Source organism: Pyrus communis, chromosome 5 (assembly GCF_963583255.1).
Source record: "Pyrus communis chromosome 5, drPyrComm1.1, whole genome shotgun sequence".
NCBI classification, from domain to species: Eukaryota; Viridiplantae; Streptophyta; class Magnoliopsida; order Rosales; family Rosaceae; genus Pyrus; species Pyrus communis.
The window spans coordinates 25082708-25097070 of NC_084807.1; the positions used below are offsets into that span (position 1 = coordinate 25082708).

The 14363-nt window shown below is 38.5% G+C and overlaps 4 protein-coding genes across 7 annotated transcripts; all 4 read left to right on the plus strand.

Moving 5' to 3' along the window:
* Positions 1-2446, plus strand: LOC137735215 (WEB family protein At2g40480-like). The gene is made up of 2 exons (XM_068474620.1): positions 1-341; positions 743-2446. The coding sequence occupies exons 1-2, from the start codon at positions 87-89 to the stop codon at positions 2255-2257; spliced, it is 1770 nt and encodes a 589-aa protein (XP_068330721.1). The 5' UTR covers positions 1-86; the 3' UTR covers positions 2258-2446.
* Positions 2447-4532: 2086 nt separating this feature from the next.
* LOC137733382 (uncharacterized) lies at positions 4533-6226 on the plus strand. 2 transcript variants are annotated; one of them, XM_068472534.1, is made up of 3 exons: positions 4533-4655; positions 5126-5260; positions 5796-6226. In XM_068472534.1, the coding sequence occupies exons 1-3, from the start codon at positions 4540-4542 to the stop codon at positions 5848-5850; spliced, it is 306 nt and encodes a 101-aa protein (XP_068328635.1). In that variant the 5' UTR covers positions 4533-4539; the 3' UTR covers positions 5851-6226. The 2 variants fall into 2 exon arrangements, 1 of the variants encoding a protein (XP_068328635.1); XR_011068466.1 differs by lacking the exons at positions 4533-4655; positions 5126-5260 and adding an exon at positions 5340-5570.
* A 1074-nt stretch (positions 6227-7300) lies between these two features.
* On the plus strand, positions 7301-10292 carry LOC137734941 (5-amino-6-(5-phospho-D-ribitylamino)uracil phosphatase, chloroplastic-like). Of its 2 annotated transcripts, none has more exons than XM_068474278.1 (11): positions 7301-7468; positions 7538-7657; positions 7890-7958; positions 8083-8187; positions 8355-8409; positions 8563-8636; positions 8775-8858; positions 8948-9088; positions 9277-9342; positions 9537-9646; positions 9875-10292. In XM_068474278.1, exons 1-11 carry the CDS (start codon positions 7415-7417, stop codon positions 10041-10043), a joined length of 1047 nt encoding a protein of 348 aa, XP_068330379.1. In that variant the 5' UTR covers positions 7301-7414; the 3' UTR covers positions 10044-10292. The 2 variants fall into 2 exon arrangements, with proteins under 2 accessions (XP_068330379.1, XP_068330378.1); XM_068474277.1 differs by having other exon boundaries at positions 7302-7472.
* Positions 10293-10682: 390 nt separating this feature from the next.
* On the plus strand, positions 10683-13808 carry LOC137734940 (uroporphyrinogen decarboxylase). 2 transcript variants are annotated; one of them, XM_068474275.1, is made up of 6 exons: positions 10683-10966; positions 11416-11537; positions 11642-11752; positions 11883-12071; positions 12504-12629; positions 13126-13808. In XM_068474275.1, exons 1-6 carry the CDS (start codon positions 10852-10854, stop codon positions 13639-13641), a joined length of 1179 nt encoding a protein of 392 aa, XP_068330376.1. In that variant the 5' UTR covers positions 10683-10851; the 3' UTR covers positions 13642-13808. The 2 variants fall into 2 exon arrangements, with proteins under 2 accessions (XP_068330376.1, XP_068330377.1); XM_068474276.1 differs by lacking the exon at positions 10683-10966 and adding an exon at positions 11046-11292 and having other exon boundaries at positions 11390-11537.
* The last annotated feature ends 555 nt before the right edge of the window (positions 13809-14363 follow it).

Here is a 14363-nt window from a genome sequence, read left to right on the forward strand (position 1 = left end):
CATCATGGGCCTGCCCAAAATCTCCTCTTTAAAGCCTTCGTCTTGCTGCGAAGAACTGCGCTTCAACAATTTCGAAGCTTTCCGCAATGGCCGCCGAAGCGGTTCCGGGTACTCCTCGCATAAACGAAATGAGGCCCGAAATCGGGACGGAGTTCCGTTTTAACAACGGTTCGGGTCATGGACATGGAGCTCCCGGGTCCCCATGTCCTCCGGGGATAAGGAGGGTGGGTTTAAGGGCAGTGATTGATACGTCCCCGCCTTTCGGGTCGGTCGAGGAGGCTGTGACCCGTTTTGGCGGGAGGGGGTCTTGGATACCATTCTACAAGCTCCGAGAAAACTGTGTAAGTCTACCTTCTTGCCTTCTTATATTTAAATTCTGGTTACATTGATACACTATGAAATGCAATGATTCTCGGTGCAGGACGTTGTTCGCATATTTTGTATTGATAATCTGTATGTCGAACATTTTCTGTAGTGACATTAGTTTACCAAAATTGTTGCAACACCATACTGACCGTTCATCATTTAATATTAGTAAAGAACGAATGTCTTGTCCAGAGAACAACTAACGAGATCTATGTACTCTGTACATTATAGTACATATTTCTTCATATCCTACTTAGTTATGATAATTTCTGCTTCTCTCGATCATGTTTGCTTCTTGAATTATTAAGCATTTCAAAAGTTTTTCTGGTGTTTAGGTGATTTTAATTCATATCTACAATAACATTGTGATAAGCAGAATGGGGTTGAGGAATTTGACCTGAAGAAAGTGGAGGAGCAAGCAGCTGAGTTGGAGAAGGATCTGATTGTGAAAGAACTGGAGACGCTGGATGTCCTTGAAGAACTGGCAACAACAAAAAGGATTGTGGAAGAGCTAAAGCGACAGCTACAGAAAGAGGCATTGAAAAGCTTGACAGTCTCGCCGCAAGATTCCCATTTGGAAGAACACATGTTATCATCCCCTGCCATCAAAGAAATGAACAAGGAAATTTATACGACTGTGGGAAACAACCATGAACGGGTGATGGGAAATTCGAGTCCCTACCCGAATTCTCCTGATCTGATCTTGATGGAGTTGAAACAAGCAAAATTGAACCTCGGTAAAACAATCAGTGATCTTGGGGTGATTCAATCTTCTGTCGAATGTTTGAATAAGAAGATGCGAAGCGAGAAAGTGTTACTTGAAAAGACCCGGGAGAGGCTGACTTCGCAGTTTGCAGGGGTTTCGTCACTAGAGGAGGAGATGAAGAACATTAAAGTGAAGGCACAAATAGGCGATGATGCAGAAACAAATACTAAGAGTGGCTTTGGCAATTCAGCATTTGTTTCAAGGGAGCATATGCAGTTTAGTAAAATAGTGGAAGCTGCGAACTTTGAAGCATCTGGGGCAATGTCAAGGAATGAGCATTCCAAGAACATTATGGAGACTGCTGAAATGAGGTGGATTGCAGCTAAAAAGATGGAAGAAGCGGCAAAGGCAGCAGAGGCCGTTGCTCTTGCTGAAATCAAGGCTTTAACAAGTGGTGGGAGCTCGTCAGGGTACGTCCTTCCAGAGCCCGAGCAAATGAGTTTTAGTTCTCAGATGAAATCTCCTCTAAACTCGAAAGCTCAAGAAGCTGAGGGCTGGTTCAAGAAGAAGCTAGTGGATGCCATGCGCCAAATCGATGAAGCTCATACTTCTAAACTGGCTATATTGAGGAAGCTGAAAGAAGCAACGGAAGAAGTCAAACACAGCAAACAATTCTTGGAGGAGGCTCTGAACAAAGTAGAAATTGCGAATCGAAAGCAACTTGCTGCCGAAGAAGCTCTTGAGAGTTGGGGACCCGAGCACCATCAGAAGGGACAAGCAGCAGCCTACAACATTCACAACCTAAACAATTTCCGATCACCAGATTATAACCTGAACTCTCCGATGAATGAGATGAACAAGTCAGTCATAGTAAATGATGGCCCGAAGCCAGTTTTAAGGTCAACATGCTCGATGCGAGATGTACTTAGCAGGAAGCAAGTTCTCCCCGAAGATTTTGTGGCAACAAAGGAAGTGGATCGCAGCCAGACTGACACTCACAGAGTAGCTTTGAGTGAAATGCTTCATGCTCTGAGGGAGGATTTAACATTTCCTTCGAAAGTCGAGAAGGAAGGAAATGATAAGAAGCCGGTTTTAGCACATAGGAAGAAATTCGGGTTCATCCAGATTTCGCTTCCCTTGTCGAGGCCGAGTAAGAAAAAGATGCAAACTTCGAATGCAATGTGACACCATTAGATTGATTAACAGTTTCTATTCAGTTCTTTTGCTCTTTTGAGTTATGGTTTTGCTTATGTCTGTCTTGAAGGTGTTGTTTCATTGTTTGGCAGTCTGTATAGGTGATTTTATTAATATGTATTATGCAGTGAGTCTGGACATTTATTTTACTTTGTTTGATGGATTGGAGTGAAGTTTTTTGCTAAAATGCCTTCACCTTGTACAGGTAATTATATTTCTTAGGTTGTACTTAAATTCACATGGGTTTATATAGATACAGAAGACTTAGTGCTTTAGAATTCATACAACTGACCTTATTTAGTGAGATAAAACTTGGTTGTTGTTGTTGTGTATTTATATAGATGATATGTTTACTTACAAGTATTGAGGACGGTAGGGAATCATAAAGCTTGTAGACAAAGAAAGTAACAAATGCGAATCAAATTAACTACTCCCACTACTTGATTCCACTTCTTAAAATTCAGAGTGTTTGATTACTAATTTTAAAGCGAGCCTCACATGTTGATTCTTTAAGTGTTTAGTAAATGCGGAAGAAGTTGGGAATTTGAATCATCTTTTTCGTAGTGTATCTAATTCTAAGTAAACATGCCAAGAAGTAATTTTGTCTATTCGAGTGCTATGCTTATTGTACATGCATTGATAGTCAAAGACGACACATTCACTATAAAAAGATACAATATGATGACTCATTCTTGACAAGTTTCTCATTTATTAGTGAAAAATGAGGTGTTATTATCACTTTGAACTTGATCTAAGTCCAAAATTTTCAGCACGTCAATAACATATATTCAAAAAAGTTTGTAAATTCTTAGATTTATATAAGGCATTGTGATGTATGTGGTCTAATATTCTAGTAGATAAAGTGTTTGGTTTCCACTTATGCGCAGGGGCGAAGCCAGCATAGAATCATTGGTTGTTCATGACCCCAATAACTCCAAAAACCCTATGTATATTGTATTTGACCCTATAAACGGTTAGGGTAAATTAAATTACAACCTCCTCATTCTCCTACTTCTTCTTCTATCTTTTTTATCACCCATGTCTTTCTTTTCTCTTTTCATGCGTGCGACTCTACTGTGCGCCCCAAATGCTTAATGTGCTTTAGTGGACAAGTCTTGGCAATCTTCAACATTACTTTATCTTTCCATGTAGCCACCCTTGACAAACATCTACATAATAAGTCTTCAGCATATATTGGCAAGAATCGACATGCTCCTATCAAATGCTCGACGAAATGGTCCAATGGAGTGTTTTTTGGGTCCAAATCATGATCCCATTATTTGAGCTGCCACTGCTCATGCATGCTGAATTCGAAACACTCATATTTCCTAAGTTATTGTAATAGTTTCGAACTCGTCTTATCTCTTCAATAATAATAATAAAATTTTAAAAGGCATCGTGGCATTGTGCTTTCACACTAGTCACTAGTTGTCGTTAGAAATCATAGTGCTCAATGCCGCCCATTTCCACCTTGCGCGCATTCTAAGGTTACCAAGGGAAACGTACTTTTAGTAGAGTGAGATCCTCACCGGATCCTCTTAGTGAGAATTTCAAGAATCCTTCATTTACATTCGTTTATCGTACATCTTGCGGTTAGTTTTTATTATATATTGTTTATATTCAATTTTAAATAAAAAAATTTACAATAATTTCATATCGTACAATGTATGATTAACGAATGCGATTGAAGAATCTCATACCCACAAAAAGAATTCGAAGAGAATTCTCCCGGCTTTTTTGTATTTTGCCTCTCTTTTCAGGTAACTTTTCAATTTTACAGCAAGCCCGCCCGCCCAAAACCCGCGCGCAAGTTAGCAATGCACGTAGAACTACACTAACGTACACTCCGCTTCCACCCTAGGGACCACACCACGTGGGGCATAGTGGGGGAAAAACTGCAAGTGGGTTGGCCCACAAAATGCATACTTATTTACGTGCGCCATTAACCACCAGCGTATCTTATATTGCGCCGTCTTCTGGTCTTCCACTAATTCACGCGAGTCCTATAAAATGCAGAGTTGCAGGGTGGTCCTTCAATGGGGAATCCGAGAAGGATCCGGAAGAGGGTTCGTGCAATCCATCGAGCTCCCGATGGAAGTGCCTTTTGGAAAATTAAATGGTGCGGCATAAAATGCATTATTTTTCTTTAATTTTATTTGGGTTTAATTACGTTTGATTTTCTTTTGTAATTTAATTTGGATAATATTTTGGGATTTTGATCATTTGTTTGCAGCAATTCCTGTGGGTCTTCGGTCCCCATTGCTTTGGCTGGGATGCACGAGTGCGAATTCAACGAGAACGTGAAGAGGTTCAGAGGCGTTAGCGTGGATGTTAAGAAACAGAGCATTTGGGACCAGCTTGTAATCATGGCCCCCTTCCATTTCTTCTTGTAAGTTCTATTTTTTTATTTTTTATTTTTTTCAATTGATTTAGTTATTTGTAATTGCTTATTTAGTCACGCTCATAATTGCTTTCAGTAGAAGTGGTTTTGTTAGAAGTATTGAAATTCCTAGTGCTTCTTGAAAGTGTTTCGTGCAAAAATATTTGGCACTTGCTTAAAAGAAATCACTTTTATACGAGTCAGAAGCACTTTTAAGTATTTTTGTTGAACGCAATCAAGAGCACTTGTAATCCTTCTGTAAACAATCTCAAACAAAGCCGGACTTGTTTGGAAGTGATTTTAACTATAGTTAAACCAAAAAGACTTCTTACAACTCGTTTAGGAGAAAAGTTTAAAAAACGCATGAGTTGCATATGTACTTGTAAGTTTCTTTTCAAGAAGTACATGATAGGACTTTCAAGTGTCTTTTTAGGAATCACGTATGTTTTTATTAAACGCTTATTTTGTGGGTTTATCAGGAAAGAGTTTACCAAGACAAGCAAGGCTGGAAATTGGGTTGCCATTAATCGAGAAGGATTTGAGGCATGGAAGAACGACAAGGCTTACTGGCTTACCAGAAAGCTTTGCTTGAAGAAGCAAATGATAAGTTTAAGGTAAATTCACTGACATGAAATTATAAACTATTTATGTAGCATTGGCTCTTAGCATGATCACTTGGGGAGAAACTTACCTATAACGGGGTTGCCACTGTAGTTTTATCTCATGCCAATAATGTATTTTTCAGCGAGGAAATGAAAATAATGATATTACGTTATTGGTTTCAACTTTAATCATCATATATCTAGTTTTAATTGTTCATAATATGGTTTAGCCACAGTTTTCCGAAGACTATGAGAATTCTGATGGCTCTGATGTATTTTGGGATCACTCTGCTACAACTGGATCTTGGCACACCTACCATCGGTCTCTCTCTCTCTCTCTCTCTCTCTCTCTCTCTCTCTCTCTCTCTCTCTCTCTCTCTCTGCTTGTTCTTGTCCTATAGTTCTCTTTAACCCTGATGTTAGTAAAAAAGGGACGAGTGCCGGAGGAGAACATAGGAGTGCGAAAATCACTTTCGATTGCATCGCTCTTGTTTCTTATTCAACATTGTCCTGCTAATTCTCTGAACTTTGTTACCTCCTGAAACAGGCCAGTGGTGCATGAGTTCACCTCATGGAACTGGAAAATGGTGCATGGTTTTTGAGGATTCGGAAGCTAAGAAATCGCCTTTTTTAGCTGATCGTCTTTGGGGGTAATGGAAGCCCCTCCAATCGATCAAACAACAAAAGTGATTCAGTCCGACTCAAGCGAGTGAGCGAAAGGCGGGGCAAGAGAGCGAGTTCGACTCGTCATTTCTGAGATTACTTTTTCCCATTACCTGTTTCTTCAAAGGCAAGTCATTTGGCTATTGTACAGTAAGTAACAAAAGGGTGGTTTTCCTATGTAGAGTTGAAGGTTTCACTTTTTGATGTGAAATACTTGAGACCCAGACGTTTTGTGTTCATAATATGGTCTCGAGAATGTTTTGCCTTGCACTTATGTAACAAGAAGTTTCAAATTTTACCGCATTTGGCTATAAATTTGTGATCTTATTTACGTTGTTCCTGATACGGATTTTTCATCTAATATGTTGTACTTTCTCTCTTTTTCTTTTGGCGTCTATGAGAAATATAGAAAGATTGATATGTTAGAGGCATGATTGACCAAGATTCAACCTACTCCCCATTCCCAACAAGCCTTGTGCTATTTTCTTCAAGGCAATATGGTAATTTTATTTTGTAATGTTTTTATTAATCTTTTGAAAAAGGGCAACGTGGTAAATTTAACCTCTCACTTTAAATAATGCATGTAAAATTCCATTTTAATTCAAATGTTTATATGTGACAAAGTTAAACTATTCTAAAATTTGTTTAGAATTGCTTTTAAAACGACTGAAAACGAGTTTAGAGAAAAATGTTTTTGGGTTCAAAAGGTGTTATTTAGAAGAATAGTGCTTCTAGCAATTTTTAGCTGTTTTTTTATGATTCACTTGGATTTTTACTAATAATTGATTTCAAAAATATTTTCAATAAAAACATTTTCAATTATTTTAAAAACACTTTTAAATGACCTCTTAATCTATGAAATGAAGATGCGAAAGCAAGGGCGCTAGGGTTTTGGGACATTTCATCAAATTTTTGAACACGCTAGCAGCCTCAGTTACTGATTTTATATGTAAATGAGAGACTTTTCTTATAATTACAATCAAAACATAATTTTAGTAGCGTTACTTGTTTAATAGACACTATGGTGATTGATTAGCGCAGAGATAACATTTTACGTATATAAGGCATAGCAAAACTTCCTCTGTGAGAAGAAAAAAGGTTTGGGGAAATGAGGATGAAATTAAAAGGGAAGAAAACAAAAGAGAGAAAATTAGAGATATTCTCTTTTTTGTGCGAATCAAATGACAAATATTTCATTGAAAAAATGTTGAAGTCGGCCCTGAGAAAAACAAGATAACTACACAAAATTAAAAATACGAAAAAAATACCGAAATAGTTATTAACATTAAAAAAATCTCATTTTACATTTCAAAATTTCTATAATTGGAAAGATTATGGAATGAGATTTTTAAAGTATTAATAACATTTTCAAAAAAATACCAAATAAACAATAAAAATTGTAAGTACAGCAAAAGCTTGTTCGAAGGGCTTTCTAGGCTCTCTATATTCGTCTCTGATGGACCGTGCCTGCAGCAGTTTCAGAAGCTCGTCTTTGCCCCTTCCATGGCGATTCCCGTTTCCTCACCCGCACTCCTCTTTCCCTTCCAAGTTCAAATTGTTGGTAAGCCTCTCTCTTTCTTTCGCAATTCTCGCTTTAATTTGTTGCTGATTGCTTCGATTTCACAGAGACTGAAGCGTTTGGGCGTGGCGAAGCATCAAGGGGTGGTCAGGAGCTGTTGCGGGTTCAACGAAAATGGCTCCGTAAATGGGTTTCCGGTCACACCCAACAAGCTTTTCATGCAGGAGGTAGTGATTTCTCATGCCCCTTTACATGTTTTCTTTATTTGTTGGGTTTTTGTGTTTTATATGGTTTATAAAGCTTGAAAATTTTCGATTTTCAATTTGCAGTTTTGCCTTAGTTTGCAACTTTTATGGTATTTGGAAACTAGAGCTTCTGGGTTTTGATTATTTTCCATTTTAACTAATTTTTGGGTGGTAATTTTGATGTATTTTTCCTTCGCTTTTTCGGTGTTTTCAGGCGATTGGAGCTGAATATGGAGAAGGTTTTGAAACTTTTAGACCTGATGGATCTCTCAAGGTTGATGTGGTAAGGAATTTATGGAGCTATATGTATAGTGGACAAATTGTTATTTATATTCTGTCGAATTTAATCTACCGGTTATACTTTCTGTTGCTATGACCTTACTACTGTTAATTTATACTCCGAGTAGGATTTTTTGAACGACAAACTGCAAGAAGGTTTCCTTAAACGAATACGATATGCCATGAAACCAGATGAAGCTTATGGTCTTATATTCTCTTTTGACAATGTCGTGGTAAGTTTCTATAAGACCCATTAGTTATGTGTTTCAGGTTCTGATGGTTAGAAATAAAGATGTAATGAAGTGTGGAAAATCGTATTTATGATGGCTTACTTATCAAGAAACTATTTAAATGTGCAATTACTAAAAAGAGATCGGATTGCGTGAAATATGTGTTTCAGGCTGATACTCGAACTACGAAATTAAATGCTTGGAAGCAGCTTGCTTCTGAAGAGGGTACATACTACATATCCATTTATTCTCTTTAATAGCCCATTGCATGGCTTTCCGTTCATTCTCAAGATCGGATCATATGTTGAACTGGTATATGCTAATTTGTGTGCGTGTAGAACCTTTCTTTCATTGCCTAAAATTTTGATTCTTGGTCAGGAAAGGAACTTCCGGAAGATGCAGTTTTGCAAAGACGGATGCTTTATGCAGGTGCTGATCATGTGTTGCATAAGGTTTGGGATTAGTGTTCATTTCAGGAATTGTGTTTTCTATTTCTACTCTAATAAAATTTGTGATCATTTTCTATAGTATGAACCATCAATTTTTGATACTTTTATTGAATATAGCTCACAAGTTTCCAAAACTTTCAGCTTTTACTGTGGGATAAAGAAGATGGAGAACTGGATAGATTGGCATTAAAGTTTTCGCAATTATACTATGATAATCTTCTCAGGGTGAGTGCTAAGCCACTTGTGATCTTTTTGAGGGAATTCTATTTGTCTGTTTGATGCAACGATCTTACTGGCCTTTTCTTGTTTTTCAGCTTAGTGAACCTGTGGAGGGGATCAAAGAGTGGCTAGATGCTGTATCGACAGCTCGTATCCCTTGCGCTGTAGTTTCAAGTCTTGATCGGAGAAACATGACAGAAGCCCTAGAACGAATGGGACTGAAGAAGTACTTTCAGGTTCATGTCCTGAATTGCTGAAAGTTTTCCCATGGAAGTTATCACTGAGTTGAATGCTTTCATAATCACGAACCGTCACAACTTCCACTTTTGATTTCTTATTGAGACGTAAACTGTAAACCAAGAATCATTCATGTGTTTTTGTTGATTCGACTTATATGAACGATTTCATCTTTGTGCGGATACAGGCAATTGTGACAGAGGAAGATGGAATGGATTCAATAGCTCATAGGTTTCTTTCAGCAGCTGTGAAGGTATTGTGCAACTTGCTATTATTAATTTACAAATATGGATTACGAGTGTCACACTTGAATTGGAAGGTTGGATCTTCACTTAAGGCAGGCTCCGCATGTCTGGAGTCAGTCTGTCAGTATATATATGTTCACGTGTTATAGCTTACCCAATTATTCGTGGTATCATTCTCTGACGAAAGTCATTCTACTTGCAGCTGGATCGGAAGCCATCCAAGTGTGTTGTGTTCGAGGATGAGCCTAGGGGTATAACCGCTGCTCACAACTGTACAATGATGGCTGTGGCATTGATTGGCGCGCACCCTGCGTATGTATTTTCATCCGCTTCACCCTTGATAGCGCTGTTTGTCTGTCTGATACAGAAGTTTTATTTATTATTAATACTTACAGAATAGACATTGGAAACGCATTTACTCATGTCCAAATATGCATACGTATACTGCTCCTTTATGAATGTTCAAAAGCGCAGCTCTGAACTGTACCGTGCTATCATGTATACTGTGACATTGATTGAGATCGACGGTGGCACATGCAGGTATGACCTGATGCAGGCCGATCTTGCAGTTGCTAGCTTTAATGAACTTTCCGTGATCAATCTTAGAAGACTATTTGCAAACAAGGGTTCCACATTCATGGACTTGCAGAAGCAGATTATAGAGAAATCTCCACCGAAGCGGAAACTTACGATAGATACTATTTTCTGAATTCATTTTTTCCCTTTCTAATTCATCCTCTCTACCTCTCTCCATCCCCAATCTTACAGTCTAGCAGCTGATCATCTTCTCTTCGCTTTTTTGTTCCTTGGTTTGTAATTGATCTCATAAATTTGTTTTTGTGTTCTTGATATACGAACGCGTTCTAGGATTCAAATAGCCGACCCTGCTTATTGGTAAAAGATTTTGTTGTTGTTGTTGATATACGAACTTGTTATAGTGAAAAACATTCATTTCTTATGCGGTCAAAGGCCTTGAAAGAAATTATTATCAACGTCCAATTCTTCAAGTGGATGACTATTAGACTAATTGGCCAGAGCAGTGTGCTTGCAGGGCTGCGGCTTTTGATTTGTGACTGACTAATTGTCCCTCTTTTCTCACTGTCAGAAGTGATTTCAAGTTCGATTTTCTTCACGGTATAAAATGTTTGAAGTTTAATTTGCTCCTTACATGAATCATGTAACTGGCACGGTGACATATTCCAGGTCAATAACCCCTGTTCTTTAATTGGGAGCCTAGAAAAACGGCATGTCGCAATACCTTTAAACGACAATGGTCGGAACGTTTTCACTTTCGTTACCGTTGACCGTTGGTGACATGGCAAAAACCAACACCGATGGGAAATATCCTCTTATCATTATTGTCATCCACCTCTGACTAAAACAGGCTCACTCCCCCTTCGTCTCCGCCTTCGCTGACAGAGAGAAACACCAGAAAAAGCTTCCAGAGTTTCAGAGAGAGATGCGAAGAGATTCGGATTAGAGAGACTTCCAATCCAATTCCTCTTACGCATCCAATCATGTCCTGCATTCACAGCTACGGCTCCATAGCTTCCATCTCTCTTCCCACCTCCACTTCCTTCACTCCAAGATCCAGATGCGCCCCCAAGCCTCGCTTCCGCTGCGCCGTCGGAGGTATTTCAGCTAAATGATGTCGTTTGAATGCTTAATTTGGAGCTTTCGACAATTGGGTTCTGTGGGATATGGTCTGAGTGATTGGTGTTGGGTGTTTTTCAATTTGGGGTCTTTATGTAGGATACGGTGCCGTTTCGATGCTTAATTTGAATTTTGAAGCTTACCCTAAGTGGGTTCTTTGGGATTTGGTCTGATTGATGTTGGGTTTGCTCCAATTTGGGTTCTTTGTTTAATGCTTAATAGTGTACTGAATGCTTGCTAATCAAGTTTGTAATGCCCACGTCCTTAATTTGGAGCTACTCCAGCTGGGTTTTGTGGGATATGGTGTAAGTGATGTTGGGTGTGTTCCAATTTGGGTTCTTTACTTACCACATAGATTGTTTGCTTATTGCTTAATGATTTGTTATGTTTGATAATGCTCAGTTGTCGCACTGTGTGGTTCATTTCAGGGAGTGTGGCAGAAGCCCAAGTTGCGTCCATTGCTGAGCCCCTTTTGCTCAATGCAGTTCGTGGGGACGATGTTGAGAGACCCCCAGTTTGGCTCATGAGGCAAGCAGGGAGGTACATGAAGGCAGGTTTATGCATATATCAGATTACTATCTAATTCTCTGTTAATTAGTTCTAACTTTAGTGTAAATGCACCTACTAACTTATTTCAGCATTTTGACATGACAGAGTTATCAAACTCTCTGCGAGAGGTACCCTTCGTTTAGAGAAAGATCCGAAAATGTTGACCTTGTTGTTGAAATTTCGCTACAGCCCTGGAAGGTCTTCAAGCCTGATGGAGTAAGATGCCACTCTGGGATACAGTGTTGGTGGTTTTTCAGTTTAGCCACTTACCTGTTATAATCTTGTTACCCCTTCCGTTGCGTTGCTTGTTTATTTTTTCTCACAAGTCTCCCATGTGTTGTGACAGGTCATTTTGTTCTCGGATATTTTAACTCCTCTTTCTGGGATGAATATACCATTTGACATTGTAAAAGGTAAGGGTCCTGTAATATTTGATCCTCTGCAGACTGCCGATGATGTTGGTCAAGTAAGAGAATTTGTTCCACAAGAATCAGTTCCATATGTTGGGGAAGCGTTGACAATCTTGCGAAAAGAGGTCTAACATTTTCCCTACTTATTTCTGTTTCAACTTTGAATATCTTCCTTTCATCGTAACCTTGGAATAGTTACATGTATAATTCACTAAAAGTAGTACCTTGCCAGTTGCCACAATGGTGTCAATAATATTGCTATAAAAAAAGGAAGCAAAAAGAGGAAAATATATCACATGGAATTTGGAAGCTAAGGCCTGAATCTTTTACAAAAGTGTCAAGGGATCCATTTGAGTCCTTACGATATTATGTTAGACTGCAGGGACCTTGAATATATAACACTGCACACCATTGTTATGAATCTTAAAATGCTATAATGGTGTAATTTAATTTTGAAGCTTAGTAGGGTTTGATATCGGATGTGATTTGAAATGGTTTCTCTGCTTCAGTCAGCATCATAACCTTTGGTATTCTCACTGATATCTTCACTTTTCCAGGTAGATAATAAGGCAGCAGTGCTAGGTTTTGTCGGGGCTCCTTTCACCCTAGCATCATATGTCGTGGAAGGTGGTTCATCAAAGCATTTCTCAAAGATAAAGAGACTAGCCTTCTCTCAACCGAAGGTAACTCTTGTGCTTGCTATATTTGGTGTACACAACTTTATGGGGTGTATAATCATAATGCAACATTAAAAATGTGTTTCAGTGGTCTACTATGGTGATACAACATTGACTACTTACTGGGGCTAATAGTATCGAGGGTTGTCAATGGTTGCAGCATTTTCTGTTTGGATTGTTTTTTTTTTTGTGTGACTGGAGGTCTGAAATTAGATGAAAGTTGTTCCCCTTTTTATTTTTTAATCTTGTTTTCTAACTTGTTAATATCATGGTCCTTTAGCATCCATCTTTCCATTCATTTTTACGATAGTTCTACGTATGGTTTCACCTTGGCAATTGGTTAGTAGCTCCCAGGGTATTCCCACCTTCATTTGAAACCCCTCTTGCAACGTATCATTAAAAAATTTGATGTTTTGGTGGCCTGTTACATTGTTAACAAAGGAGTGAATATCCTTCTTATCTTTCTTATTCCAACTTTGTTGACGTTTAGTTCTTTCATCAGGTCCTCCATGCATTACTTCAAAAATTCACAACTTCGATGACAAAATATATTCGATACCAAGCTGATAGTGGAGCTCAAGCCGTTCAGATCTTTGACTCATGGGCCACAGAACTCAGCCCTGTGGATTTTGAGGAATTCAGTCTGCCATACTTGAAGCAAATTGTGGATGCTGTGAAAGAGACCCATCCAGATCTCCCCTTAATCCTTTACGCAAGCGGATCTGGGGGCTTGCTCGAGAGGCTGGCTTTGACAGGTGTTGATGTAGTTAGCTTGGACTGGACTGTTGATATGGCGGAAGGTAGAAGGCGACTGGGACCAAATATAGCAGTTCAAGGTAATGTGGATCCTGGTGTTCTCTTCGGTTCAAAAGAATTCATCACCAGCAGAATAAACGATACGGTGAGGAAAGCCGGTAGAGGGAAACATATATTGAATCTTGGCCACGGCATTGTAGTAGGTACACCCGAGGAGAACGTTGCTCATTTCTTTGAGGTCGCTAAAGATATGAGATACTGAAAATACGTTTAGCTTGAATGAATTTTCTCTTGGTTGAGCTCTTTCCTTTGTAATTCTTTGTTCCGATTTTAGTTCGTGTTAATTCGTTGCTTAATTTATACCGATCTTTGTAATTTGTTGAGCCCTTGACAGGCAAAGAGAGAAATCCAATCTCGATATTAATCTTTTTATGAGTTGAGGCTCTGTTAGCATTGATTTGGTCTTAAATTATGGCTTTAAGTTGCTGATTAGTGCTGATGCTCTGTTAGCACCCACTTAACTTGTGTTTTCTTTATCAAAAACGCTTTCAGTCATTTTAAAAACACTTTCAAATAAGTAAGCTACTGAAACTAGCATATCAAAATTGTCAAAGATTTTTATACCATGGCCCCTAACCAGCATTCTACGACTCCTTATAATCCAAAAAATCGTGTGTAATAATACGTTTTATAATGATGATTAAAGCTATTCAATTGTTGATTAGCTTAATGTGTCAGCCTTGTAAAATATTATTTAGGAAATAAATAAATTGATCAAACAAATAATTCATAACCTAACTGGCTTCGAACAAAAAACTTGTAGCTCGAGTGGTTAAGAGCGTATCACATACACTCACCATTAACCCTAATTCATAATTTCATGTTAACTGAAGAGAAAATCCCAAATCACTAGTACAATTCAAGTGGTTAGAATGATGCAAACTTCGATTAAGGCAATATATTTACTAGTTAACTTATATTAAT